This window comes from Perkinsus marinus (genome assembly GCF_000006405.1).
Source record: "Perkinsus marinus ATCC 50983 genomic scaffold scf_1104296958712, whole genome shotgun sequence".
Lineage (NCBI taxonomy): Eukaryota > Perkinsozoa > Perkinsida > Perkinsidae > Perkinsus > Perkinsus marinus.
The window spans coordinates 1745634-1772010 of NW_003206658.1; the positions used below are offsets into that span (position 1 = coordinate 1745634).

Genomic DNA, 26377 nt, shown 5'->3' on the forward strand with positions numbered 1-26377 from the left:
TAATCCAATGAGTTGATGTGGTGGTGATGTAAGCCGAACCAGCGAGAACCTAAGCTTTAGCTTAGCAAATCGCTCAACGATTAGTCTTAGAGGTCCGCTAATAAGTTGGTGCATCATAGCGCTACTCGCGCTTCATCTCTCCCGTATCCATCAAATCGCTACAGCCAACATCTGTTACATTGCTGAGCGACAGCGGAGGAATCGCAGAGCAAAAGACACCTGCCTTCTTCCCAGAGCTCTCAGCGTCGTTCCCCACTAAGCATACGAACACACAAATGTATCAACTCACACGGAGTTTTCTTGACCAAAGCCTCGCCAAAGAAGCCCCCCAGAGCATAGTGGGCATTTATCGTACGGATAATCCATCACGGCTAGAAACGGCCACACTATCTTCAACTATCTGACCTTTCGCATCGTCGGGACCAGGAGCTCGTCAGAAAGCCCACGAAACATGGTGCCCACCTACCATACTGATATTCCATCACAAGGAGGTACGGCCATCCTAAGTGACTATTTTGAACTGTTGACCGTCTACAGGACAACGAGGCCAATTCACAGTTATATCTTATTATTATTATAATCGATGAAATACATTCACGATGTACTTCGACCACACTTGAGTGAATCAATTCCAAATCCACTCAAGCCCTACACCAACGACTCACTAGATAGTTTACCTTCTTCGCGGTTAACTCTGGAGGTAATGCCAGAGATTCTTAAACATCACATGATGAACCAAGCCCATGGCACTCATGAAGAACACAACAGAATCAACATTGCGAAATATCGAGCTCGAATAGCTCAAATTATCCGAAGTGGTGCGACCTAATCGCAATAGTATTGTTGAGTGTTGATTGATATGTTATAAGAAACATTTACTGGGCATCAACCTTGCTCATGTGGACGGCGAGGTCAACAAGACGGTTGGAGTAACCCCACTCGTTATCGTACCAGGAGACGAGCTTGACGAACTTGTCGTTAAGAGCGATACCGGCCTTAACATCGAAGATGGAAGAGTGCTTGTCGTTGCACATATCAGTGGAACAACGTATATTTGCATGTTATTATGATGCCTTTGGTGATCCAAAGCACTTGGATGACTCTCATAACGCTTTCCTAGATGACACGCCTATATTACAGGGTGATTCAAAAAAGAGTCCGCCCCTAGTAATTTCCCGACAAGTGACATTTCGTGAATAGGAAAGGTTCTGCTTGAAAGCCTTCATAGAGCTCTCTCAAACGCTGTATGAACGGTTCTGATATTGGTATTGTGCACTGAGGTCTCGTCAAACGCAAAATCTGCTACATAGGGAAAAGCCGTACTGGTTCTGACTCATCTAAGATGAGTATCAAGATGCCGGGGAACTCCTCCGAGGAGTGGGACTGGCAAGTCGTGGCCCTTCCTCAAACCTGTATGAAGTGCCATGTTATTGGCACTTGTGCGCAGCTGTCTCCCATTCGCGATTGTTTGACGTTGCTACATTCTCACGGCGTGTTTCATGTCTACTATCTGTGGCTTAATCGCCTCGGGGTTACGATTGCCTCAGTCTTCTGTTTTGGTTCAATCAGCAGTCTGCCCATGACCCATTCTCGCGGACTTGGGGAATTCAAGTGCGTTATCTACCTTTGTGGCAGCTCTGCTTCTTAGGATAGGGGAAATGCTCTCGCTGTAGCATCTAACATATGCTGGCGACCTGTTCCAAATTTGAATGTTATCTTCATAAGAGAGCCTATCTCTAATCAGGCGCGAGGTATGGTTCAATCGGAGCTGTTGGCGGACCGCATGCGGTTGTGGAATACTCAACACAACTTATCGAGATCGACGAAATGCACCCCTTTGAGTGAAATCCTTCCAATATGTGCTACTGCAGGCAATGATAACTTCGAGAATAATCACTTCATTGTTCCCCACAACAACATCACCGTAGTGATCGCTACTGCTGGATCAAATACTGTACTTGTTAATATATAGCAGCTAAATGCCAATATGCATCAATCATTATCAACTTATTCCAACCAACTGTGAGGGTCATCTCACTTCGCCACGCCCGCGATAGGGTACCGCTTTTCGTGCTCGAGCCCGAGCCTGGCCACGCAGCTCTCTAAGATATTATAATAGCGAACTCTCACCTCGTCAAATTGACGCTTGCTAACTTCCAACTTGAACTCTAGACGATCCCTACGCTTCCTCGCTTCGGCATTCCCCTCGACATAGGTCTGAAAACTCGCTGACCGAAATTGTGAAACGGCCTTCCTCGTGCGCTACTCTCAACTTCTCGTCGTTTGAGGTCACTTCTCTTTCCAGCGCCAGAAGGTCGCTTTCTCGCGGATCCTGATGATGAGAAAACCAGCGTTGAATCGTCCATTCGTTGCACTTGAAAATGAATGTGCTGGAATAAAAGACTGAATGGGCAAAGCTGAAGTGCAATCGATATCATAGTGTTCAAGACTAATCGTGTAAAGTGAGTTATGGCCTTATACACTGCCCGACAGTAATACTGTATTACTAATACAGTATTCTGATAATGTGAGACTATTCATAAGCGGAGCGATGAATTGCTGGAAATACGGCATCCCAGCGATGACCCACCGTGCTGACGTCGATCTGGCAGCTGCTACGACGGCTTCGGGCCCCTTCACTGGTACACACCTTACACTGCAACTCGTCCAGGCTCAGTGCCAATAAGGATATCTCCTGAAAGACTAAGACTAGAGAACTCATAACTCAGAACCGCTGAGGGGTTGCTCATGTTTCGAGTTTGGCTACTATAATGAGCCTCTATAGAGCGACGGCCACCACCCACCCGTTTCTCCGCTTGAAGGCCCTCCATACGAGCCGCCACCTTGCAGCGGCGACTCTCCAACCTCTTGTATTGATAAATATCCTCCTCCTTAGTAATAGCATCGACTCGTTGTCGACATGCCCTTATCTATCAACACCAAGCATCTGCGTACCACACTGACCTTCCTTACCTCTTCAGTGACTGCTTCTCGATTCGAGTCCACTTCGCTGAGTATCGATGGCACCTAACAATGAGCTCACCATATGCTCACTCTACCATAATTTATACCATATGCTCCACCAAAACTGATAGAATGATCCCCGACCAGAGAAGAAGACAATACCGACAGTTTAAACATTACGAGTTGAATTCTGATCGCCTCAGCTCTCATTCTCGATATACTGTTGAAAAACTTCACAGTGCGGGCGAAAAAGATGGACTGGGCAGAGGGAGATGGAAGAAGGTAGAGAATCGACTCAATAGTTTGAGACTGTCACTTCATGGTTATCCCAGATGGGTGGTATCAGAATATGGCCCGTTTTAACCCATGGTAAAACGGTCAGATGGACGGCGTTTTAACCCCTGCACTGCCCACACCTCCTCTAGCATGCCCTTAAGGATCTCCCCATCGTGAGTTGCTGCCTCCAGTGCCTCCTCCTCAGCAACTAGCCGCTCTCTCACCTTCGACAGGTTCTCTCGAATTCCCTCCAGCGTCGACGTTATCTGCCTGGTCATATTCGAGGACTGCAATTACAGGGTTACCTCCCGCCCGGTGATCTTCGCATCGGCGAGCTCCTGCTTCAGTCTGCGGTATTCCTTTCGACTCTCCCCTACTAACTCATCAACCTGCCGCTCCTTCGACCGGACCCGTTGCCGTAGGGTAGAGGTCTGCTAGGTAAGAGAGGAGGTCGCCAGTTCGATCCCGGCACCCCACCTTTTCTCTACGCTGTGTGAGAGCTCCCTCCCTGGTAATAAGCCATGAGTCTCGTTCTCTGAGCTCCCCTATTAGACGCATACTATCAGCTCAAAATCAGAGACCACCGACCCGCAGTCCTTCTAGCATCTTCCAATGCTAGGTCCCATCCGCTCTGCTTGCTACGCGCCTCCCGACGAACCACATCCAGCTCCCGACTCAAATTCATAACATGCTCTAGCCTAAGACTACATGCCCTATCTCCTCCCTCAGGGCACTGCTCACCCCTCAGCAGCTCTATCCCTCCGGCCCATCGCCATCCGAATCTTCCTTTCCATATCCCTACTAGAGGAGTCGAGTCGGGCCTGAGCATCCTACTGCATGGCGCCAATCTAAGAGCCACCCACCCGGCACTTCAAAAGCTGATCGCGGGCCCCACAGTTGCACGCTGCGTTGAAGAGTTTATCTTCATCAGCATCGAGCCTTTCCGAGGAGTTCGGACCTGCCAGTTGCCTCCCACTGGTGGGAAGCCCCCCCCCTTACCAGTAGGCCTATTGCAGCTTACTTCTGACTTCCACGCCACGAACCGCCCTGTGGCCTGGGTGCTCGCTACACTCTCTGTGGCATCCATGTGGTACCTATATGTTGCCTATATGTGAGATAGTATATACCCCTCACGTATTGCTGCTTTCTTTCTTGCTCAGTGTAGACGATGACGTTGATGGTGAGGGCCGCCTCATATCCATAGTGATCAGAGACCTGCATCGGCCACCTACCGATCTGAATACCTCCTACTACTCTACACAGGCTTCCTCCCATAAAGCTGCTCCTCCTCCCCTATTGTAGTCGAGGACCCGGTACTGCTACTCCTGAATCAGACATGGTAAACAGACTCTACTCGAGCCACCTCCCACCCCAGCAAAGAGGAGCCCGTGGCCCTCCGCACACCAGTGTAGCGTATCGGCGTGCTGTGGAGGATATTAGGTTGAGGCGCTGCTGATCCATGAGGGCCCCTCTGGCGGGGATTCTGAGTCCCCCTTTCTCTCTCCAGCGGCCCCCCGCGGGAAGGTTCCAGTGCTGTCCCCTAAAGCCATCATGTCCCTTCCCCCTGGATACAATAGGACCTCTCACATGCACTGAAAGATCTCTTATGGTATTGTAGTTGACGAACGGTGTGTGGGAAATGCGTCTATCTACAGTTGCTCGCTCAGCACCGCTATCGTTGCTGGTGACCAGCAAGCGTCGCGAATCCATCGACTGTAGGGTAGGACAATGGCTCACCACCGAATTGACTGGACACAACAGGTCTCAAGTAGAATGTAAGTAGAGTATGCACCTCATCAATGCATGGCTGGAAGCACGAGACGAGTGATGGAGTTGTTTTCCAACATATAAGGTCATACCACAACATGCTAGGCTCGGAGGCAAGCGGATGATATCCAAAAGAGAATATAGTATCCCGGGTGAGTTCCACTGCACAGTGATCCAAGCGGTTACCAAGTAGAATGGAGATTTATATGTCGACTACAGTGTGCAGATCGATAGAGGCCTCCAATGACTGCGTACTGACCCCCCCCCTCATACTACTGTTAATTCGCTTTCACCTACCTCCATCACAGTGTGCAGCGACCCAGGTTGGTTCGCTCTTGGAGGTCGACAGAAGAGCGGCCGATAGATGTACTATAGCGGGGGCCTTACTTCTGCTACCCCGAAGGCCCTATTTATATCACCGAGAACAGATGCACCGCTTAGTGACTGAGCTGCTGAGCGAAGGTGAATGTGAATTGTGTTCACGACTATCCTAAACAACGTTGGTAGAAGATGTCGGGAAAGTCGTCACAAATCAAATTGACTTGGGAAAAAATAGCAACGATGATCGAGATGATGCACGCGAACGCAAACCCCCCGAAAATGTTGCGCGGATGACCTTCGCTCCGCCTATTCGGTGGTCGTCGTCCACTCGAGGGTGGCACTGGAGAGGAGTCGGTGGACCTTACGTCGTGTAGAGTGACTATGGTAGAAGAAGGGATATTGGAAGGGGCTTAGAAGTTTATTGTAGACTGTTGGGGTGAGAAGAGTGAATCTTGAGGTTAAGCGTGAAAGATACGAAACAGGTCGGGCGGGCGTGGCAGTCGAACGCTGACGACTTGGCATTCGGCGTTTCTTGCTGGAGGAGGGTCATTTTATCCTTCAGCTCGCCGACAAGCAGCTGTCAGTAACCAACACTAGATCGTACGAGGGGCTTACTAATCTGAATAAGCGTTTTCGTTCGAAAGGAGCATTGAAGCCACTTTAGCTTTTAACGCTAGCAGAATTCTCGAATCCATCAAGTTTCGGCCACCGCGCCGCCTGCCTCGCTTGAATCACTCGTATTCAGCTCATCTGCTGTTTTCAGTTGCTTATTCCCATATCTAACTAAAAGCGCATCCCCTCATGTCCTTGCGTGCCGAGATTGATCCTATGCAATCCGCGGGGTCTCTGGAACAACTTCCACAATCGGCAGATTCAGCCAAAACAACGAGCCTTCGGTTACCATCCGACGACCACCCTTCTACCCCTCGTAAGAGTCATCCTGTTGGGGAGCCGTTGTCGCCCGCTTCCTACGCTGAGGCCGTGGCTCATGATACTATCCTTGGTGAACTGTCTGTTGGTTCGTGTACTACCTTAAACTGTGGCCGTGGTTGCTGGTTCGCCTACTCCAGCAGAGGGTGTCGAGAAGGAGCTGCCTGTGATAGATGCCACCATAGTGCTTGTGCTATACCGGCTGATGAGCAAAGGCGTCGTAACCGGAAGGAGAAATCTCGTCAAAGACCTTCTAAGAAGAAGCGTTCTAAGGCCTTAGCCCAGAAAGTGGCCGCGATGGAACATGAACAAGAACAAGGCGTGATTTCGGAGGAGAAACCTCAGCAACTGCAACAACAAGGGTCGCTGCTTCAAATCCCTCCAGTGTGTGATGAGAGACAGAAGGCTGATAATGGTCCTGATCGCGGAGTGGTGACTTCAACAATTAGAGTGTCACCAACGACTTGTACTGCTGTTGGTGACTACCGTACTAGCAAATACACCACTTCGCCCGAGGAATCTTGCAGGGTCTATCCCCGTCCTTCGACACTCTCTTCATCTTCCATTGGTGGTGTGTCAGCTGCTACAGCTAGCTCGGAGTCTACTACTGCGACAGGCAGAAGCAGCCGTAGCCTAGTGTACTCGAGTCCTGTCCGTTGTACCAGTGGTGATCTACCTTTTACGGGGTATTCTTCTATGAATGTTACTGCTTCTTCTGAGTCTACCAGAGATATTTACAAACTGAAACAACAGAGAGCGCCGACCCCCAAGCTCAATGGCACTCCTTTTGGTTTGTCCTATGTCGAGGCCGCTTCTAACGCTATAGACGGCTATTGTGATGTGGTCACCAATGACTACCGCAGTAGCATGGGGAAGTCAAGCAGCGACCAATTGCCCTGCATGTTCGAGGGGTGGGCCGGTCTTATTGACGCTTTGGAGAAGACATTCGGCCTCTCGGGCCCTGCCTTGGGCTACGGAGTCTCCCCAATGTCGCCCAATTAGAGCGCTTCGTTTTTGAGGATATTTCCTGACTGCACCTATTGTTGTGGGAAATGTCCTGGTATATGAGCCGGTGGCTGCTGTCTACCTTTTCAAGATGGATGTTCTGATGAGTGTAGCTGATACCATCTCAACTGCTGATTCCATAGAGGCGGAAGTTATCCACTGGTTTTTCCGCCCGACGATGGAGGTCTAATACGGTCTTAATCGTTACAGTGTAGTTATGGTTGAAGTACGTTGAGGTCGGCGAAGTTGGCTCGTCATTACTACTGCTATCACCGCTGTCGGTCCTATGTCAACTGTTTTAGCGTTGTTGTTGTCGTCGTCTTCGTCGTAGTCAACAACAACAAGCATCTCATCTGGTGATGATAATAGTATCAGTAGCCGTAAAGGTTGCACCGATGTGTTTCAAGGGTGTAGTACTATCCTTCTTGTCTTAAGTATCGTCTTACTTGAGGAGGTGTCGTTACCATATCCTTCACAGTAGTCGTCGTCCTCGTAACCATTTGTCTTGTCTGTTCTTTAAGTTAATCTATTTCCAACTACTCACTCTTGTTGCTAGCTGCTATTACTACTGTAGTTACTGCTCGCTTTTCTCAATCATACGATCAATGGTCTCGCGCCACTGAGCACTTGGACCTCACACTGTTATTCCTGTAACGAAGACTTCCCTATTTTCACTAGTGGCTTCACAATTGTTCTTTGCCAATGAAGCCAGGATGATATCTCGATCTAGGAGTAGTATATCACGTAAACGTGGGCCTTTTCGAGATCACCCCCTCAGTGGGAAGACATCGGCTATTGGCATTGAACTTTGCAAGTGTCGCCACCTCTGTTGCTTGTACTGTATCCCGCTGTGGTCTTCTCTATATCGTTGCATCGTCGATGTTGATGGGACTAGAAGGATCGCTCCGTGAGGATGCTCCCGAACAACTCTGTTATGGTGTTTTATGTAGTCTCCTCCGTATTATCGTCTCACACAATTTTGCCCACATAATAAGTGTGGCTTCCAAGCTCATCATCAAATTACCATCTGCACTAGCTCAAGGGCACTCTGTGCTCCGTGGTCGTCATCTATTGTGTAACTATTCAATCCGTCTTTGCTCTCGTCGTTTACTACGAGCTCTCTATTATCGTATGGTTGAGATGAGCCACTCCTGCCCATTGCATCAGTACACTCCTAGTGTATTTATTGCTCAATACTGCTACTATTACTGCTCTGTGGTGACACGACTATCATTGTTATTCTCCTGTCACCATCATCACTCAGTTCCATCGGCCATATTCTGATATAGGGCGTGTATCTAAGTACCCGAGCCCGCGAAATCGCTCTTTGGCGAGGTTACGTATTTACCGTCCGCTCTTTTCTGTGGCTTCTACTACCTCAGTGATCGTCGCTTATCCTTCTCGTCTCGCTGTCCTTACGTCCTACTACCTAGTGTCTATTATACCAAATAGTTAGTCAGCTGCCCATTACCACTACTCCTATTACTAGCATCACCTTATAATAAAAATTATCGGAGGTTCTTACACATGTTGCTCTGACAATTCCATACCTATTCCTACTGCTGATGGCTTAACCCGTTTCACTTCCTGATGGAGGTGTTGCTCGTAGTCGTCTTCGCAGTAGTGCTTGCATGTCTGAGTGATATTGTCCCTATATGATACCTCCGTGTCTTCTTATCTCTTTGCGGTTTCGCATGATGCATAAGGATCGACACTGATGACCAGTTTTCAACTACCGCTCTCAAGGGGATTCCGCTACTGGTTTTTCCTTGAGTGACGGCGTCTCTGTCTTCAGCAGCATCACCACTAAGTGTATTATATCAATCTATGAAAGCTACTCGTTGTCAATTAATGGGCTCGGGTGAAGGCGAAGTGAACCGGAATAGTTCTCGTTCTTGTGGTAATCTCTTATGCAAAGGCTCAGGCGATATGTTAGTCTGCGTTCGTACTGTACGAATTACGATAACACTGAGACGTGTTATTGAGGGAAGCTTATCGGCTTACTATGAAGCACTTGACTCTCCGGCTCCAAGTTTGATAATATAGGCGTTTTCGAGTATGTGCAGACGTCAACACGTTGTTGGGAAATATCAACCGCAGCGTGGTATATGTTGATAATCGTTGGAATATTCCATGGCTCGACAGATGTGCGAATAGTCGAATTGTAGTATTATCGTCACTATTGGCCCTACATGAACCCAGTCATTCACCGAACACAAAACAACATTGTTTTATTTCTGCTTTTGCCGCTTCGCGTCATCATCGTCTTCTCTGTCACAACTGTCACTACTCTTGCTCCACCAACTCGGCATTTTACACATCTCGCAAACCTACACACAGAATAACACCAGTAATCTGACTACACCTGCAAGACGTACTTTCTGTGTTCGGGCGTTCTTATGAATGTAATCGCTGAGCTCCTCGAAAGTGACCGAGTCCGCAATAGATTTCTTAACGCGACCAACGACCCTCTCGTCATTGGGAGATGTCCTGTCCGTTCGTATCTGTTAAACATAGGTAAGGAGTTGTTAGCCGATGACCCTACCCGTTGGAACTGCCATCCGCCTGGTACCCAGTCGCCAGTTTCAACGTAGTGCATAGCGTCAGATGGAACCTGAACAGATACTGTTGTAATTCGTGGAGTGGAGCTCTTGAAGCTCACAAATGTGTAAGTGTTAGGATCCCAATTGCACTCGATTATCGCTCCGTTCACTTGCCGTGTGTTTTCGGTCAGCCATTGCCAGTGAGGACCACTGCGGGACAACCAGATCCCTTGGAAAACTTGAACCTGTTCACCACCGTGCATGGAGATTTCATCGGAAGCTCGGCATACCCCTTCACTCGCTGCTAAGAGCTTTACATGAAACTCTTGCATTGAATCGCCCATCACAAGTTCGACAGCGAAATCTGCGGTGTTCATATGAGCTGGTTTCCACTTTAAAAGTTGCCGACACGTCCCTGAATACGATCGATAACTGGATAGCGTCTGAAGAGCTGCTTACCAGCGATATAGGGCGGCATCACTGGAGTGAATATCAACCCATCGCACTCATGAGGCAATCGCTTGCCGAAGTTCATCACAGTATCGCAGTCGGTTACCTGCTCATGTGTAGGATACGAGCAACTAACCGACGGAAGCTATTCTCGGACCTCGAAGAAATCTTTCAAGTACACTTGGAATGCATCATTGGCTCTCTTCTCCGGTGAGAGCTGTCGTCTAGGCATGAGTACTCCTTCTAGGAACTGAATGCAATTAGACCAGCAGTCCGTGAGTGTTGCTTTCCTACTGCTTGTAGTCGGCGCATTAAATTGAAGTCCCGAACGCATTGCCCATCGACGGCTACAGCATCGTAGACTAAAAACCTACTTTAGGAGTCTACATGGCAAAAGAATGGCGCCACTCACCTCACGGTCTTCTCCTCGGTATCGTGACCATCCTCAACTACTTCACCATCGAGAAGCGTCGTGTTGATCATACCAGTGTGGTCCTTATTAGGCAAGTGCCTGCATGAGAAGACTCCTCTCTAGACGTGGTTTGCACATTACAGTTGGATTCGGTAGAAGTTGAAGCGCCGATCGACCAAATACACCCCTTGGGACTGGTTGTCGGTTATTAGCATATGACGCTCACCGTCAGACTTCTCACCAATTACATACGGCCGTTGCGCTGAGGGCACATGATCACGACTTAGTAATAATGAAATTCCGGGACCAAGGCAGGTGGGTCCATGATTGCCTTCCACACGGAGCCGTGCGTTGCGCTGCCCCCATGACAACACACATGTTTGTATGTTTGGTCGCTGAGTTCGGGGTCATGAATAATTCTACTCTACGACCGATTTTCGCTATTTTTAAGACTCATACTACCCGAACTCGCCGAGAAATCAATTTTAACGCTTTTTTTAGTGGGAACAGCAGATGGACAGCCACCGAGGATCCTGATGATATGCATTGCGAGGTGCCCTATTACGTACTAACATCTCGTAGATTCCGACGGCCGAAGCTGATTGGCTGAGAGCCCGGGAAGGTCTCCCTCCCCCACTTGCACAGATCCCACATGCTATGCTTCAGTCGCTCAACCTAAGCATGGACGATAGACTTGTAGAGCAGGCCTATGAAATGAAGCCTGCCGAGTACCCTACACCCCACGGCTTTACAAAGATGGAGGATTGGGTTGTATTCGAGCCTGCTGATGCCCACCCCCCAAAGAGTACCAATTTCCCTTCCGACTTCTCATTGAGCTGTCGAGCCCCTATGTCCTTCTTCGAGACGCAAGAGGAGGCGAACATGGTGACAGAGGACGGCAACTAGTGGAGATGAATGCCCCCATTGCCTCCCACTTGGGCTACTAGCTAACTCAACAGTAGATGCACTGAGACAAGACTAGGTGGCGGAGCTTCAGAAAGTACGCAACGTGAGAATGTGCCTGGCCGGAGGCTAAGTCGGAGCCTGCTTCTTAGAAGCGAGTTGAAGATCAAAGACTAATCATCAATGACTCAGCCACTGCTGTAGCAATCCAATGACGAATCAAATGGGATACCGCAAGTCTTCTTCATCGCACCGCGATAAACTCCAGTACCCCTACAGCGTGCGCCTGAAACGACAAGGTGCAGCAGCCCATGAAACGGCCTACAGACTACTCGAGGCTAAAATAAAGTCCAAAGGCGGTTCTAACTATTCTAGTTCTGTAAACTACGGGCTGGTTCGCATCCTGTCCGATGACTGGTAACTTTCAGATTCATCCCATTATGATATCTCCATCCGTGCTCGCTCTTATCATCTTACCGGCCGTCGCCACCGACTACTGCGTCGACTTCTGCCTTACCACTGAAAGCTGTGAAGATTCATATTGTAAAGAAAACGGCTTGTGCTTCGGTCTCTATCACAAGAATGCTGGTACTTGCTTCCAACCCGGCGGCTTAGACAGTGACTGCGATGATTCCACACTGGTACCCGTAGCGTGTGATGAGATGCCTTTCAGTAACACGACCAGAGAGTGCAGTGAAGCGTGCAACACTATAGCAAGCTGCCGTGAATCGCTCTCTGGATCGTATTGCAAGTCATGGATCGATCCTCCGGTTTGCTTCGGTATTCTTGTCAAGGCTGATGGGGATCTATGCTATGAAGGAGTAGATGAGAACTGTGATGGTACTCCTTATCCCTGCAAAGAAGTTGAGGTCACTGAGACTCCCATTGCACCCTCTACCGAGGCTCCCACGGGACCCTCTACCGGGGCTCCTGCCGTAGATTCCACTGAGGCTCCAACCGAAGCTCCAACCGAGGCTTCTACTGAGGCTCGTACCGAAACTCCTACCCCGGCGTCCACTGAAGCCCCTACTGAGACTTCCACTGAGGCCTCTACTGAGGCTTCCACTGAAGTCCCTATCGAGGACCCCACTGAGACTCCCACTGGGGCTCCCACTGAGGTTCCCACTGAAGCCCCTACCGAGGCGCCCACTGAAGTCCCTATCGAGGACCCCACTGAGACTCCCACTGGGGCTCCCACTGAAGCCCCTACCGAGGCCCCCTACGAAGCCCCTACCGTGGCACCTACTGAGGTTCCCACTGAAGCCCCTACCGAGGCCCCCACTGAAGCTCCTACCGAGGCTCCCACTGAGGTTCCCACTGAAGTCCCTACCGAGGTTCCCACTGAAGCTCCTACCGAGGCTCCCACTGACGCCCCCACTGAGGCTCCCACTGAAGCCCCTACTGAGGCTCCTACTGAAGTCCCTACTGAGGCTCCCACTGAAGCCCCTACTGAGGGTCCCACAGAGGCTCCCACCGAGTCCCCTACCGATCATACTACCGCACATCACTGACGATGAGTTACACCGAATGACCTCCACAGACTCTTCGTGCTTAAAGCTTTGGCGGCAAGTAGAAAAGTCCCACTGTCCTAGTATATCATAAACAGGCCAATTTTGCCCTCATACGCGTGCAAAGGCATGCCCGCGTATTATTGAGCCTTGCGTATACATTCTCTCAAAGCTCATTGCAGTGATGAAGATTGGCGTGGAATGGTTTAAACTGAGTTGTGTTAGTGACTCAATCTTCCTCAAGTTTGAGCTGATATCCTTTCACCATGACCATGCGGAATGTATGTATGCACCTCTTAAGGAGCATGAGCTCGTATTTCATTTGCGGTTGAGCTCGTATCATGAAATCCGTTCTCAACATCGCAACTGTGTTGATAGTAATCGTTGGGTACCATCGAAGTTACTATAATGGTAACACCGTTGGTTCCTACTGTAGGAATCCTACATGAGAGAAGATTACTGCTTCCGACTTAACCTCTACGAGATCAACTACAGATAGAATTATATGGCAAAGTTTGGCCATTGTCTCTCGTGCTCTCTTCCTCGGAAATGATACCATCAGTTCAAAGTTCTCGTTGTGTGAAGGAGCGTCTGGTTGCACCTGGCATTCAAGCGAATTGCGATAAGTTGTAACGATGCAATTGAGAAACTTCCGTGTTCCCCGTATGTTCACAATGTCAAGTGGTACGCATTTGCGGTGCATGAATCCTCGTTGAGAAGCCGTACGAGAAACTTCTCTACAAGACGCTCCAATACTACTACCTAGAGACCCTCTGGATACCTATTGGATCACCCTAACACCTCGTTGAGTTGTGTTGGGAATATCGCCGCTTCTCGAAAGTCTCTCCAAGGGAATAAACCGATATCGAGTTGCTTACACACACGCTTGATAATATCCACCTTGTGAGTCTTCCACCATAGTGCACGCATAACCACGAACTTGGCTGGTGAATTATGCGCGCGCCAGGACAATCGATTAGAATTGGCCGTTGAAAAAGATGTATTCGACCGTCACCGCTCCGCCAACTATAAACGAAGCGGTGTTGGTGGAAGCACTTAACGCAGTTTCGTCTGGGAACCAAGCAACTGTCATCAGTAAGTCCAGGGATGGCTCTCGGTACCTCAGAACGGCTTTGCGTTATGTTGCACGTGAGCGCGACCGCTATGGCCAGCTTTGGACGGCACCGACTTGCTCATATCCTGTGGGTCTTTCCCTAGTGCCCTGTTTCGCTCCGCCGTGGAATGAGCAGGATTAAGATCATTCTAATTGATCAGTAAGTTTGTTCACAGGCTCGTCTGGCCATGTGCAAGAGCATCCAAGTGACGACGCAGGGGTCGTTGGGATTGTCGCAGCCGAGGTAGGCCCTTCGACATGCTCTCTGAATCACAACTGCTTCTCCAGTTACTGCGCGATGGTGTGGTGCCGCCCCTACCCGTGCCGGGCGATGGGGCTCATGGGTTCACCACGGGGCCTCCTACTACCCCAAGAGGGATGCCAGTGGGGCCGCCGTCAACACCTGAGTCCGATATAGGAACTGATGGGTATGTTTGTGCCGTAAGAGGGTGTCACAAGAAGCCATGGCCCGAGAGTGGGAGATGCACCGCTCATGGTGGCGAGCCTACTCCCCCGAGGTGAGTTCCATCCCGTCCTTCGGTGTCGATTAAGTCCTATAGGTATAATCAAGCTGTCGAGATTTCGGCGCGTCACAGGAAGAAGAGATCGTCAGCATCAGTAAGACCAGCCGACCAGATGGTTATTGCACATGACCATCATCATCATCACTCAGTTGTGTCTAGTGGAAGGGTGCACGAACGTAGCACAGGCTCGTGGAATCTGCCTCAAGCACGGCGCCAACCAACTGAAGAAAAAGAAGAAGGCTCTCCCTTGCAAGGTAGGGCACTGCCACTCTCATCACCATATCCTCGGTCGTTCAGGTCGAAGGGTGCACGTCGGTCCGGCATGGGGGCAATTTCTGTCTACGACACGGTGGAGGGGCCAAGTGTAGATACCCAGGATGCGGTCAGCCTTGTCGCCATCCAACCCCCCTATGCCACGCCCATGGCGCTATGCCCAGCTCCTACACGGTGAGCTGTTATACCACTCCTTGTTGACATATCGAAGTGATATCCCTCTAGGCTTGTGACGTCCCAGGGTGTGGAAGGCGGTGTCTGGTCGTCGCTGGTGGCCGCTGTCACGACCATGGGGGCTACACAGCTGTGGGCATGTGCCAGGACCTCAACTGCTTCAAACTGGCCAAGAAACCAAGTGAGTATAGTACCAATCCTGAACTCCTTTTTTTAACATCAATGCTTAACAAACCCGATCTCACTTACGTTGTTATGAGGCGGGAAGCAATAGTATGAACGCTTCTTGCCGCGTCGATTCAATTCTCGGGTTTCGCCCTACACTGAGGAGTAATCAGTCGTCGAATAGTGTTCTCAGCAGTCCTTACTCACCGGCACTTGTCTGTTTTCAGGCATTTATTGTGGAACGCATGGCTCAGTTCCACAGTGTCATGGGGCGCCCTCGTGTCGACGACGCCCTGTTGGCAATACGGGCCTCTGTCGTATGCATGGTGGCCAGCCTGATCCCGCGACGTGCTCTACCCCTGGGTGCAGCAATTTAGCCCTGCCCAGCGGCCCAGGGGGGCAGAGGGTATGCCCAATACACTGGGATGGAGTGACGACACTCGTTCAAAGATGCTCCCATATCATGTGCCAAAGACCGGCGCGAGAGTACGGCCTTTGTGTGGCTCATGGAGGGGCGCGGCCTCAATGTTCGGTGCCTGGGTGCATCCAGCCCGTGGCTAACCGGCGTGTTGTTGGAGACAATACCGTGCCTGATAAGTGCCGTATGCACCTTGGTCCCGAGTACAGTAGACGGTGCATAGTGAAGGGGTGTATGAAGGCTAGAATGCTCAACGATGACTCTGCTGGAATGTGTGCTAAGCATCACATGGAGAGTCTGCAGGGAGAGGTAGCCCTGCGAAGCTGCTGATGAAGGAGTGTACAACATTTCTCAGGTTTTAAGCCTGTCTGGACCAGCAAGGCCACGTCGACGCGCCGACGGCAGCGTGGGTCGAATCATGTGCTCAGTCGAGGGTTGCAATAAGCAAGTACCGTCAACCTCAGGCTCTGGAAAGTAGGAAATCCTCGCAGTGGATGTTTTGGTCATTTTGGTATCGGCAGGTGCCGTCGCCATGATATGTGCCGAGAGAGGGGATGCATGAGGGCTGCTTTCCATGAGGGGTATTGTGTTCGGCATCAAGACTTGGTCATCGCCGATGCTCTGGCGGGGACCCATCAACCAGTTATGGAGGTCAACACAACGAGGATGCCCCATGGCGGGATGGACGAGGGAAACGTTGATACTTCGGGGACTCCCACCGCTTCGGAGGCACCACCAGAAGGCACGGTGAGTCGATCAACATCGATGACTAAGGGTGAGATATGATGCTTGGTCAGGTTGAGTCTAGGGTACACCAACAGCAACAAGGGCAGCAGCAGCAGCAGCAGCAAGCAATGGGCATCAACGAGGGTTCGCTGGTTATCCCACATGTTGACAACACCAATGTGTCGTCATCGTCATCATCAGCACGATTCTTCCCCTCGCCGCCCGGTCCAAGCCACGTTCAATACACTGACGAGGAACGTGCTGCTGAGGCAGTGGCTGCAGTAGTGGTGATGGAAATGGAGGCGGAGCGACAACAGAGGGGCGGAGGAGAGAGTCAGAAGTCTATTGATGCGCTCAAGGATTAAGTCGTGGCATTATTTCAACTATTGTATTTGTATCATCAAAATCGTTGGGTCTGAAAAGAAGCGAGAGTTGTGTTCAGATCGTTGGCGGGTGCGCTCGTGTGACATAGGTCGTCGGTTCGATTCGTGGGAGGGGCATTTTGAAAGGTTCGATCTTGTCTCGCCATCAATGACAACAAGCGCACCCAGTCAGAGCATCCGAGGAGACGCGCCCACGTTCGCCTTGGACGGTTGTGACTTCATAAGGAACATGATTTGTGAATCGGACTTTCTGGGAATAATCGGATACGCTGTAATAATCAGCTCCTGTGCTACGACGTTTACCCATTTGCGCCTCAGACCTATTTCGGCCTATTAGAGTCTTCCGACATGCAGGAGGAGGACATCATTCGGGCTGTTCGTAATCATTGGATGGAATATGATGCTAATCCAAGCCGTAAGAAAGTATTCGATTGCTGAGTTGGATTTGTCAGTAACAGAGTTGCTTCGAATCACGGAGAAACTCGTATTAGATGTATATGCCTTAACATCATTTTGAGAGATATTTATGCTTTTGTAATAGTACTCTCCTGGTCGCCTTGTTCACTGGTTGGTTCGTCTGAATTCAGTGGTGATTTATCACTCAAAAAGGCTTACCCACGGAGTTACTCGAAGTCTCTCGCTTCCTACAGTTTTATGCACTACGGTCGGAGTGGCTGCCCTCAGGTGCAATACTGGATGAACTATTCTCATTAGAAGTTGATGAGACCGTCGCGCAAAGTATCGATTCTAAGGATAAGGTAATCGGGTTTTCAGCTTTTCTGGAATGGCTTTCGATCGTCGCTTTGACAATGTGAGGATATATTTCCGTTTATTTCAATTGAACTCGGGAATTTTACTTTTTAGTTATGAAAATTTACGCACTACTTAGGGTAGAAGTGTACAGGAAAAAGACAAATTTCCCTCAGAATTCTCGTATTATCACCAACACACGTTGTGACCATGTGCATACTTTCCCATACTGATATGGTCTATTCGAACAATGTGATTTTCCCTTATTACGCAAGTGCAGATCTTCTCCTCCGTCCGGGATGCGAATACAGAGAGGCCGGTGACTCGCAGTCAAGTAAAGAAGGAGTCCACCCCGACGGTAGGCAGTAATGACAGACATCCTCCGGTGACACCATTGGTGACACTCAGTATCGTCGATCGAGTCGAGTAGCTCATTCATCGAGTGGAGCAGCCTCCAGCGGCACGAAAGCTAGTGGCCGAGGGAAGTCTTCGCGAGGAAGTTCCAACGCGTCGCCACGGCCAGCTAAGAGGGGAAGGACAGTAAGCAGTTCGCCTGGGGTGTTGATTCTGTGAAAATCATCCGTCTCATTTTTCCTTTCACAATTGTTCGTTGTCTATAGGAGAATATAATTTTCTTATCGTTTTTTTCTCTCAGAATCGGCGGTAACATTATCTCGAACCTTGGCGACATTCCATCACCATTGTAGCATTCACTGTCGCACATTCTCCTCCATGTCGAGTTTCTGTCAATATAACATTGGTCATATAACTCTGTACATCCCCATCATCGCTGTTGGATGATGCTGACCCGCTCTGCGTGTTAGCGTTTCGAGTCAACATGCCTAAGAAAGGAGGTAAAGGGAAAAAGGGAAAAAAGAAGAAGGTCGCTGGGCCAATAGGAGTAATAGACACTGAACGAAAAAGGACAAAAGAATTATTTCCCGCTCGGTAGATGCCGCTATTACCGCCTGCTCTGTTTGAATACCTCCAAAAAGAATACGAGTCATTAGAAAAGGTGGGATTGGCAAGTCAACAACAATGGGCATAGGCATCGATAGGAACTCCTTGTGTTATCTATGGAAGCTGATGAAATAGCAAAACGAACGAGGGAGGATCGAATGGCAATGAGAGAAATGGAAAAGGAACTTATTCAGTGAGGCTTATCATTGGATATGTGGAATTATGCTCGATGAGACTTGAGATGAGTGTACATTAGATTTTCAGAGCACAACACGCCACGTTCGCTATTACATCGGATGCCGCCAGAGGGTATAAGCAAATTCAGGAGATGCGCATAAACAAGATAAATAAAATGGAGACGCTTCTGACCGGACAAGTAATGATGGTAGAGCTGTCCGTTGTCAAGCGCATTTTGACGGTATAGCGAGAAGAAATGGACATCCGCACGCACGAGTGGCAGGAGATAGCGCGGGAGAAAGATGATGAGATCAAGTTGAAGGACACCGCAATCGAGGAGTTGAAACAAAGGTGACCCCACATTCCAATGCTCAGTCTGGCGAATTTACACAGGATGGACAACGTGGCCAACGAGTTTGCTGATATGCTGACCGAGACGCTAACGATATTGAAGCGGAAGTTAGATGCCACCATCGAGGAACTCAGAGAAGATGAGTTGAATTACAACGAGTCAAAACGTCGGGGTAAGCACCTTGCTTCCTATGGAGATTCCCTTGTGGCAGATTATTCGGTTCTAGTTTTTCTAGAAGTGATGTCGTGACATCATTCTCTCAGATAATAAACATTTCATCGAGAAACTGAAGGAGTTCAACATTGAACTATTTGAATGATTTAATACTTGTTATTATTGAGCTGTAATCCTTTCTATCGTGATACAGTATTGAGTTAACGAGCCCCACGTTTTCTCAAGATTGATTCATCCGTCCTGCGAACCCTCCAAACTTGCTACAATTGTTCAGACTGCATCTCACAAATTCGTACAAGTTACCGCACGTCTAGCTCCATACAACACGTTAACACAAGTCCGTCAACAATCTAACAGATTCGACGCTACCAATAAGTTCCAATACTGAGTAACATATATAAACTCAACGGATATTGAGGTTGGACCCATTGCATCTGAGTAACTACATTCCAGCCTAGTATCAGGATAGCTAACGTAGATGTGTCACCTCCAGCTCACCGAAAGTAATACGAATTCAGAGCATAAGAAATACCATACAAGCACACACCACCGTGACTATGCTCAACACAACTCCTCGCACGCAGATGAAATGAGAATCCAGCCTCGACACATCACTCTTTTTGACCTGTTGGCGAGGATAGAAGTCTTATCACATGAAGACTCTAGATGGACTCCTTTAAAACTCCAGTATTCGATCTGTTTGTTAGTTTGTGTGTTTGGAGGAACGATATTTCACCACTCGCATTTGGCGGTATTATCGTATGTCCCCCCACCCCTAGGGCGAGTCTGGCGAGTCAATACTCATACATCGTCATCATCATGATCTGCATTCATGATTCGTATCATAGCCACTTCAGCACCATATTCACAACCAAAGATTAGCCATTACATTGTCCCAGTCCGCCGAGTGCGTGGGAACCGTATCGTTCTAACAACGAGAGATTGCCCTTGCCTGCCCCAATCTGGAGATACCAACCTTGAGGAGTCTCTAAGACTGCGTAGGTCCTTCCCGGTACCAGTGAGCACCATCCTCGCGAGCAGGTAGTTGAGGGAAATATGGCGGTGTAGATCCATGTCAGGGGGATCAACGATTCCAAAAATCCTCCTACGGATCGACTCAACGTCCGTAGCCGGGCAGCCTAGGAAGTGCACCTATGTCTCCTCGGCCAGGCGACAGTAACGACACGCAGTACTGGTCATTATACGGTCCCAGCGTCCAACATAAGACCGAGTTGGTGCAAGACCGGTCATGAGCTGCATTGAACAGTAGTCTGCCTAACACAACTTCGAGCCGTCCTATTGCGTCCTCAGCCCATTTCCTATGCACAAGGACTCCCCAGGCTTCACATCCGCGCATGAACCCTGGGAGTAGGCGTAGGACCCAGAACTCAGTGGCTACCGCTATCGAAACGGACAACTTCTCCATGACTAGTGTTCGCGGCTTTGGTAGCTTCATCCTGGCCTTGCTGGCAGCACTCCAAACGTTGCTCTCCCAGTTGCTCGATAGCCGAACCCCCAGCCATACAACGGAGGTCTTGATCTGAGTTGCGGAGACAACCGCGCTGGTGCCGAGCGTGAGATGGTCAGTAAGAGTCTCGATGTGAGCTACATCCCATACAAGGACCTCAGTCTTCATTGGGTCCAGTCTTAGCCCGAAAGATGCTGCCCACTCCTCCAATCGGTGGGAGATGTCGCGCAGTTCCCGTTCTGACGTGGTCGGGGCAACCAGTACTATAGCGGTATCATCAGCACCAAGAAGCATACAACACCATCTTAACATCTGTATCACTTCCGTCGAAGCGTGCAGAATCGGGAAAGTCGTTTCCGGATCAAGGCCCGACGATTTCCCCCTGAGACACTCGAGTTCGATCGGCGTAGTGACAGTAGATAAAGGCTCAGCTATAAGACAACAGCTTCGAACGTGACGTACTAAGGAAGAGTCGTCCGTTGAAGGCCACATTTGCGTAAACAACGACGACACTAAATCTTAGAAATTTCCGGCCTCACACTACACAGTGCTAGGAGCACAGAGGGATTTTGGTATTGGTGTAACAGGAGTTGAGAAAAGCGGCCTAGTCTCAGTTTGAAAATTCTAACCTCCTTATCGCGAATGGTCTCATCCTATCTTCAGACTTTTCCCGACCATCTCTACCGCGCCATAGGGGAGTAAGCTGTCACACTGTTTCTTTACACAGGAGATGCATACAGGTATCCAGTTGCTAAACAAGGCAAACAGAGTGTATCAATCTGTGGCCTGATGGACAGACTTCTAGTAGTTCTTTCCAGTTGATTCCTCTAACTGTGATGGAATCGATCGTATGTATTTATTCACTCATTCGGTCGACAGCCGAGTTCATTGACAACAAATGCACCTTCAATAACATGATGAAGCTTACACGATGTAGGGCGAATCAAGCCTTAGTCACATATGGTTGATATGACGAAGTTTGGCGAAGTAACTGTGCTACGACCACATATACATAATACTATCGAAAATAAGAAAAAAGATCACACGAAAAAGCAGGAAATCTCGTGGCGATCAAACAGACAGGTCCTCAATGACATCCTCTTTCACCCTTACATGGACCCAACCACAAAAAACGCAATCTCACAATGGATGTGCACATGGGGTGAATTTTTTAGGTGAGGATCGTCCAAATAGCAATAACCGTTATGCACAAACAATCTCACATGAGCCCCCTCTAAAATTGACGATTGCTACAACGTCATTGTGAGGAAAGGATGACGAAGTAGTTCAGAACACGTAGCCCGTCCGCATGGCTCATACTGTAAGCACGCAGATAAGAAATCACTAAGCTGAGGTGACGCGCCTTCGGGGAAGGGGACAGTCTTCGAACTCAGGATCTTATAAATAGCCATCACAGGATTCTCCAACTTGCCTGATGCACAAAAATGAGTCCGAAAATCTCATCATCAACTTCCCAGCTGCTCACCCCAAGGATGTGTGCCTGTGGCCATCTCTATAATAACTATACCAAAACTCCATATATCTGCTGATATCGAGTACCCCTTGCTATCCTGAATGAATCGACACAGTGAACGCCTCTTCACAACTGTCGAGACCCTTACCCCAGCCGAGATGACCTCAGGAGCCATCCATGGTATGGAGCCGGACAACTGTGTGACGACGACGCCTGAGGGGAAACATACAACCCGAAGAGCCCAATGGACTTACTCGAGCCAATTTGGCGACTTGAACCGAAGTCACCAAGCTTGACCGTACCATATGCATCTAGCAGTAGATTGTCGCATTTCAAATCACGGTGAGATACCTACATAAACATGATGCACAATCAATGGTGACGGTATGCGGCTTACCGATCTCTTATGAAGATATTCCAAACCCGAGAGGATCTGGTGAGAGTAACTCGCGATTTGGGGCTCTTCAAAAGCACCAAAATCGTTCAGGGCGGCTTTCACGCTTCCTCCCGACATGTACTCAGTAAACACCTAGAAACGGCAAATCAATGGAGAAACTCAAAATAATCGATTACAAGTAGTCTGCCCATACTGCATCGATGTTGTAGCAGTCTATGATGCACTGCTGAGTCCCGTGGCAGAGGATCCCACTCTACGTTGGGTGGTATGAACTCATGCCCAAGGTAGCTGCGAATGAGAACACTATAAAGCTGATGCTGCCCGACCCTGACCTTACCGTATAATGTTGGGATGCTCCAACTGTTGTAATATGTCCATCTCATTCGCCAGTTGCTTCGCAGCAACTTCGCTCGCCTTGTCCCCGTCTTCATAAGAGACGACTTTAACGGCAATGAACTCACCTGAACATAAAACTTAAAGTTCAACTCAGAGCGGAGTAACTTACCAGTGTCCTTGCATTTGGCTTTGAACACATCACCGAAACTGCCGCTTCCAATGAGGTTGCCGAAATCCACGTCTGCCGAGGCTATCGCTGAGAGAGGTAACCAATCGTACGAGCAAACCCTGAAGATCGTGACCCTTACTCTGTGGTGAAGGATGGACGTCAATGAAACATGCCGCCTGAGAAGAGGGACAACTTCGAGTGAATCGACATGAGTAACAACGACCAACCCTGCTATTGCGTCTCGGCCGACAGGCACCCTCGATGAGCGAACCCCTACAATGTAAGAGATCACAGCAAGTGATAGAGAGATGAGGGCGAGCGCTACTTCCTCGGTCGTGATAGCGACTCAGACTTCGCTGGACTCCCCGAGCCTACGGGACGTTTACCATACGCTTCACTATCAGCGACGACGACGACCTCTGACGCCTCACAAGTGTCGCCAACTTCCTCCGTGCTATCCGAATCATCCGTCACAATGAGCCGCATCTGTAGGAAGAGGTATGAACTGAGGCATAGTAGCTGTCGTACATTGCCGTTGGTCACAGAGTCCGTCAAACGCTGCATTGGACCACCCGGTATGCGTCGTCGCGGTAGTAATGCCTTCGACGAGAGGTTACCGTTCCTGCTCGTCGCGGGCGATACTGTACTCGCTGTACAAGACGAAATTAACTATGGAGGAGAACCGTGGCGCACCTGTGAAGCTCCTCGTACGACCAAGAGGAAAATATTGACTTTCATCGTCATCACCAGGTGAATCGGGAATGGACGAGGACGCGGAAAGGCACCTTGATCGATTCTGAAAGAGTCAGCGTTCAAGTATGTAAATCTCGTCAGCTGACCTCAGGAGTTACGTTCAGAAATTTTACACGCAGGATGGAAGTGTACAAAAACCATTGATAACAATTGATAGTGTTGATAACAACAATATTCATTGTTGTTGTTAACACTTGTATAGAGCAACAGAGATCGTTAGAAGAACAACATCAACAAGATGATCAACTCAAGCTGATCAACTTGAACAAACTTATCAAGAAGAAGATCAACGAAGGAGAATGCAAGAAGATCAACATCCACGATACACATGATAAGAAAGGGCTCACATATTCAGTTGATGATCTATTCCGCATACCTCCAACCCATGAACCACGTCGCTGGCCGTCTGGACCTAAACTACACTTCCCATCTCCTCCATGTTAACAACCACTCACTTATAGGGGGTTTCACGCCCAGGTACGCACATCGACTAGAGGACCCACGACGACAGCAGCTTCTGCTCGTAGTAGTAGAGCACGCCCCAGCACTGCTCACTCGCTGAGGGTGCGCTGATATGCTAGAAGCCATCACGTTAGCTACAGCATCAGCTGCGTCAAACTGAACAGGGAAAGGGAGAACCTCGGTGATTGCGGATCAATCGGAATTGTTACAAAGTCTTGTAGGGTCACACCGCGACCTGGCCCAAGGCGCTCGCCCTCTGTCACACTCTTCATCATAGATCCAACTATTTGTTGGAATGAAAAGAATACTGGAAATTCGACCTGAAGAGAGGTCGTTCATCATCATGTTAGAGACTATGGTTAACCTCCGGGCTGAAGGTTTCAGATCCAGTCGGAGATGGGATCTGACAGAAGAGTGGTATTAGTATTCTCCCTAGTAGTCGGAGCATTTACAGTCTTGTTCTTGCTCCCGCAAGACATGCGATCATTGTTTAAATCATGCAGGTGTGGAGGAGTACACCTACGACACTCTTCATCATCGAACCAATAACAGGCATCTATTCACTTTGTTGGAGAAGTTGAACTCCTCAAGACCTGGCCTGAGTAGTTACCAACATCCCCAGGGTGAGGCACTGCTGGTGGCGATATCTAATCACAAAGTATGGGAAAATGCGCACATGGTCAACCACACGTGTTGGCAACAATATGAAAATTCTGAGAAAATTTTTGGGAAACATAACTGCTTTCTGTACACTTCTACTCGAATTCGTGTGTAAATTTCTACAGCAAGTGAGGAAACTCCAGAGGCCAACAGAGGAGCACGAGCATATATACGAACCTACTTGTGCGAAGAGGAGGGAAGATCGGCGACCATCATTGATCGTTGGTGATGTCAGTCTTGGTCGTGGTCGACCACGTGTTAAGCTCAACATCTGGCAACGCATATCAATCCTAGTAAAAGTCTCTACTGGGAACTTACTGTCTCGCCGCTCTTCAACGGAGACTCAGGCCGGACCATCGTAGGTGGTCTCGACTCATCGACCGAATCTAAGGTCAACAGTAGAGGGACGGGGTAGTGGACGTACGAGCACCTCGGGAATCGAAAAGTTTAAGTAAGTCCTTCCCACTAGGGGTGTCACCAGCATTGGTCGAGGGTGTACCTGAATAGTCCGGTGAAGAGATTGTGAGCGTTTGGTGTGCTTACCAGCACTCTGTTCCACAGAATTCAGTGCATCTGAGCTTCCATTCTCAGTGGAAGTGCAAGTGGTAGTATGATCCTCGTAAAAAAGATTAGAAGATAATGATTCACAAACAGTACAAGGCTTGTTCAAGCGTGTTGTTGTATTGTTATCGGCCATCTCTAACACGTGAGTGGTCGATATCATAATCTGACACAGCGGAGATTGTTCAAGAAAAAGGTGACACAAAGTTGAGCTAGCTTACTTTTAATTTATAATCAATAGTTGTCAAGCAAAGGTCAGAGGGTGTTGCTTGTTAGTTGCTGTAACAAGAGGGGGATTCAGAACCTTCTCGGAAGGGCAAACTTCAATCACAACTTCAATCACTCCGCTAGGCCAACAGCGTCGTCCTCTGGGTGCCAATGGAAATCAAGGAGAGCTCTGGTCGATGTGAGCTCGAGCACAATATAGGCGTTAGAGGCAACAGTCTCCTTGGTGGTGTGTAAGGAAGAGGAAGTCGAGGCTGCAGTTGCCACGGACAAAGCGGAGGCTAAGAGCTAACTGTTGGTGAAGGCAATTCGAACAAGTCTCTCGAGGGAGTTCAAGTAGCTATTTCAATATCGAGCATGAACGCATGCACCACCCACGTTCAATTCGCGGCTGCGGTACCTTCAAGTAAGACTTGCGTACTCACTTTAACTCAACACTCGAATTGCAATGAGAGATGTGGTGATCAAGAAAGAGTAAGCATTAGTAGCCAGAGAGAGACATATGACTTCAGATCTCAACAACTCACATGTAACCATGGGGTGAACTCAATCCTAGGACGACATTAACGACGCTTATGGAGAAATGGATAGGATTAATCGCTG

At 49.0% G+C, this 26377-nt stretch overlaps 9 protein-coding genes across 9 annotated transcripts; 5 read left to right on the forward strand and 4 right to left on the reverse strand.

The window, feature by feature from the left end:
• Positions 1 to 875: 875 nt before the first annotated feature.
• Pmar_PMAR011984 (glyceraldehyde 3-phosphate dehydrogenase, putative) lies at positions 876 to 1034 on the reverse strand (the record flags this gene model as incomplete). The annotated part of the gene is made up of 1 exon (XM_002774064.1): positions 876 to 1034. The coding sequence occupies one exon, from the start codon at positions 1032 to 1034 to the stop codon at positions 876 to 878; it is 159 nt and encodes a 52-aa protein (XP_002774110.1).
• Positions 1035 to 2651: 1617 nt separating this feature from the next.
• On the reverse strand, positions 2652 to 3518 carry Pmar_PMAR011985 (hypothetical protein; the record flags this gene model as incomplete). The annotated part of the gene is made up of 3 exons (XM_002774065.1): positions 2652 to 2930; positions 2974 to 3027; positions 3381 to 3518. 3 exons carry the CDS (start codon positions 3516 to 3518, stop codon positions 2652 to 2654), a joined length of 471 nt encoding a protein of 156 aa, XP_002774111.1.
• A 2611-nt stretch (positions 3519 to 6129) lies between these two features.
• Positions 6130 to 7260, forward strand: Pmar_PMAR011986 (hypothetical protein; the record flags this gene model as incomplete). The annotated part of the gene is made up of 1 exon (XM_002774066.1): positions 6130 to 7260. The coding sequence occupies one exon, from the start codon at positions 6130 to 6132 to the stop codon at positions 7258 to 7260; it is 1131 nt and encodes a 376-aa protein (XP_002774112.1).
• Positions 7261 to 7792: 532 nt separating this feature from the next.
• Positions 7793 to 9060, forward strand: Pmar_PMAR011987 (hypothetical protein). The gene has a single exon (XM_002774067.1). It carries the CDS (start codon positions 8143 to 8145, stop codon positions 8545 to 8547), a length of 405 nt encoding a protein of 134 aa, XP_002774113.1. The 5' UTR covers positions 7793 to 8142; the 3' UTR covers positions 8548 to 9060.
• Positions 9061 to 9494: 434 nt separating this feature from the next.
• Positions 9495 to 11552, reverse strand: Pmar_PMAR011988 (mRNA capping enzyme alpha subunit, putative; the record flags this gene model as incomplete). The annotated part of the gene is made up of 12 exons (XM_002774068.1): positions 9495 to 9593; positions 9642 to 9767; positions 9809 to 9877; positions 9926 to 10051; positions 10097 to 10221; positions 10266 to 10362; positions 10414 to 10506; positions 10551 to 10626; positions 10669 to 10767; positions 10810 to 10930; positions 11238 to 11343; positions 11478 to 11552. The coding sequence occupies 12 exons, from the start codon at positions 11550 to 11552 to the stop codon at positions 9495 to 9497; spliced, it is 1212 nt and encodes a 403-aa protein (XP_002774114.1).
• A 429-nt stretch (positions 11553 to 11981) lies between these two features.
• Pmar_PMAR011989 (GRA11, putative) lies at positions 11982 to 13082 on the forward strand (the record flags this gene model as incomplete). The annotated part of the gene is made up of 1 exon (XM_002774069.1): positions 11982 to 13082. The coding sequence occupies one exon, from the start codon at positions 11982 to 11984 to the stop codon at positions 13080 to 13082; it is 1101 nt and encodes a 366-aa protein (XP_002774115.1).
• A 1489-nt stretch (positions 13083 to 14571) lies between these two features.
• On the forward strand, positions 14572 to 16838 carry Pmar_PMAR011990 (hypothetical protein; the record flags this gene model as incomplete). Its single annotated transcript, XM_002774070.1, has 9 exons — positions 14572 to 14711; positions 14754 to 14811; positions 14867 to 14971; positions 15015 to 15164; positions 15216 to 15345; positions 15557 to 16056; positions 16103 to 16221; positions 16269 to 16494; positions 16545 to 16838. 9 exons carry the CDS (start codon positions 14572 to 14574, stop codon positions 16836 to 16838), a joined length of 1722 nt encoding a protein of 573 aa, XP_002774116.1.
• Positions 16839 to 17004: 166 nt separating this feature from the next.
• On the forward strand, positions 17005 to 19414 carry Pmar_PMAR011991 (conserved hypothetical protein; the record flags this gene model as incomplete). The annotated part of the gene is made up of 9 exons (XM_002774071.1): positions 17005 to 17127; positions 17175 to 17271; positions 17541 to 17614; positions 17887 to 17964; positions 18665 to 18759; positions 18831 to 18942; positions 18991 to 19094; positions 19137 to 19267; positions 19359 to 19414. The coding sequence occupies 9 exons, from the start codon at positions 17005 to 17007 to the stop codon at positions 19412 to 19414; spliced, it is 870 nt and encodes a 289-aa protein (XP_002774117.1).
• A 2233-nt stretch (positions 19415 to 21647) lies between these two features.
• On the reverse strand, positions 21648 to 26021 carry Pmar_PMAR011992 (mitogen activated protein kinase kinase kinase 3, mapkkk3, mekk3, putative). Its single transcript, XM_002774072.1, has 24 exons — positions 25771 to 26021; positions 25532 to 25715; positions 25419 to 25487; positions 25307 to 25374; positions 25170 to 25259; positions 24893 to 24975; positions 24781 to 24847; positions 24693 to 24731; positions 24538 to 24648; positions 24322 to 24484; positions 24214 to 24278; positions 23807 to 23909; positions 23642 to 23763; positions 23439 to 23599; positions 23341 to 23386; positions 23253 to 23289; positions 23114 to 23200; positions 22946 to 23069; positions 22785 to 22896; positions 22609 to 22740; positions 22466 to 22562; positions 22360 to 22424; positions 22224 to 22308; positions 21648 to 22169 (listed from the first exon to the last, which is right to left on the reverse strand). The coding sequence occupies exons 2-24, from the start codon at positions 25710 to 25712 to the stop codon at positions 21988 to 21990; spliced, it is 2289 nt and encodes a 762-aa protein (XP_002774118.1). The 5' UTR covers positions 25713 to 25715; positions 25771 to 26021; the 3' UTR covers positions 21648 to 21987.
• Between the last annotated feature and the right edge of the window lie 356 nt (positions 26022 to 26377).

Excerpts from the sequence above, each read along its gene's own strand:
- Pmar_PMAR011987 (XM_002774067.1), top strand. The coding sequence starts at position 8,143 with ATGTTGATGGGACTAGAAGGATCGCTCCGTGAGGATGCTCCCGAACAA.
- Pmar_PMAR011992 (XM_002774072.1), bottom strand. The coding sequence starts at position 25,712 with ATGATATCGACCACTCACGTGTTAGAGATGGCCGATAACAATACAACA. Across the intron at positions 23,201-23,252 it reads CGTCCATCCTTCACCACAGA|CGATAGCCTCGGCAGACGTG; the intron begins GTAAGGGTCACG and ends TACCTCTCTCAG. Across the intron at positions 22,170-22,223 it reads CACAGGCACACATCCTTGGG|GCAAGTTGGAGAATCCTGTG; the intron begins GTGAGCAGCTGG and ends TTTGTGCATCAG.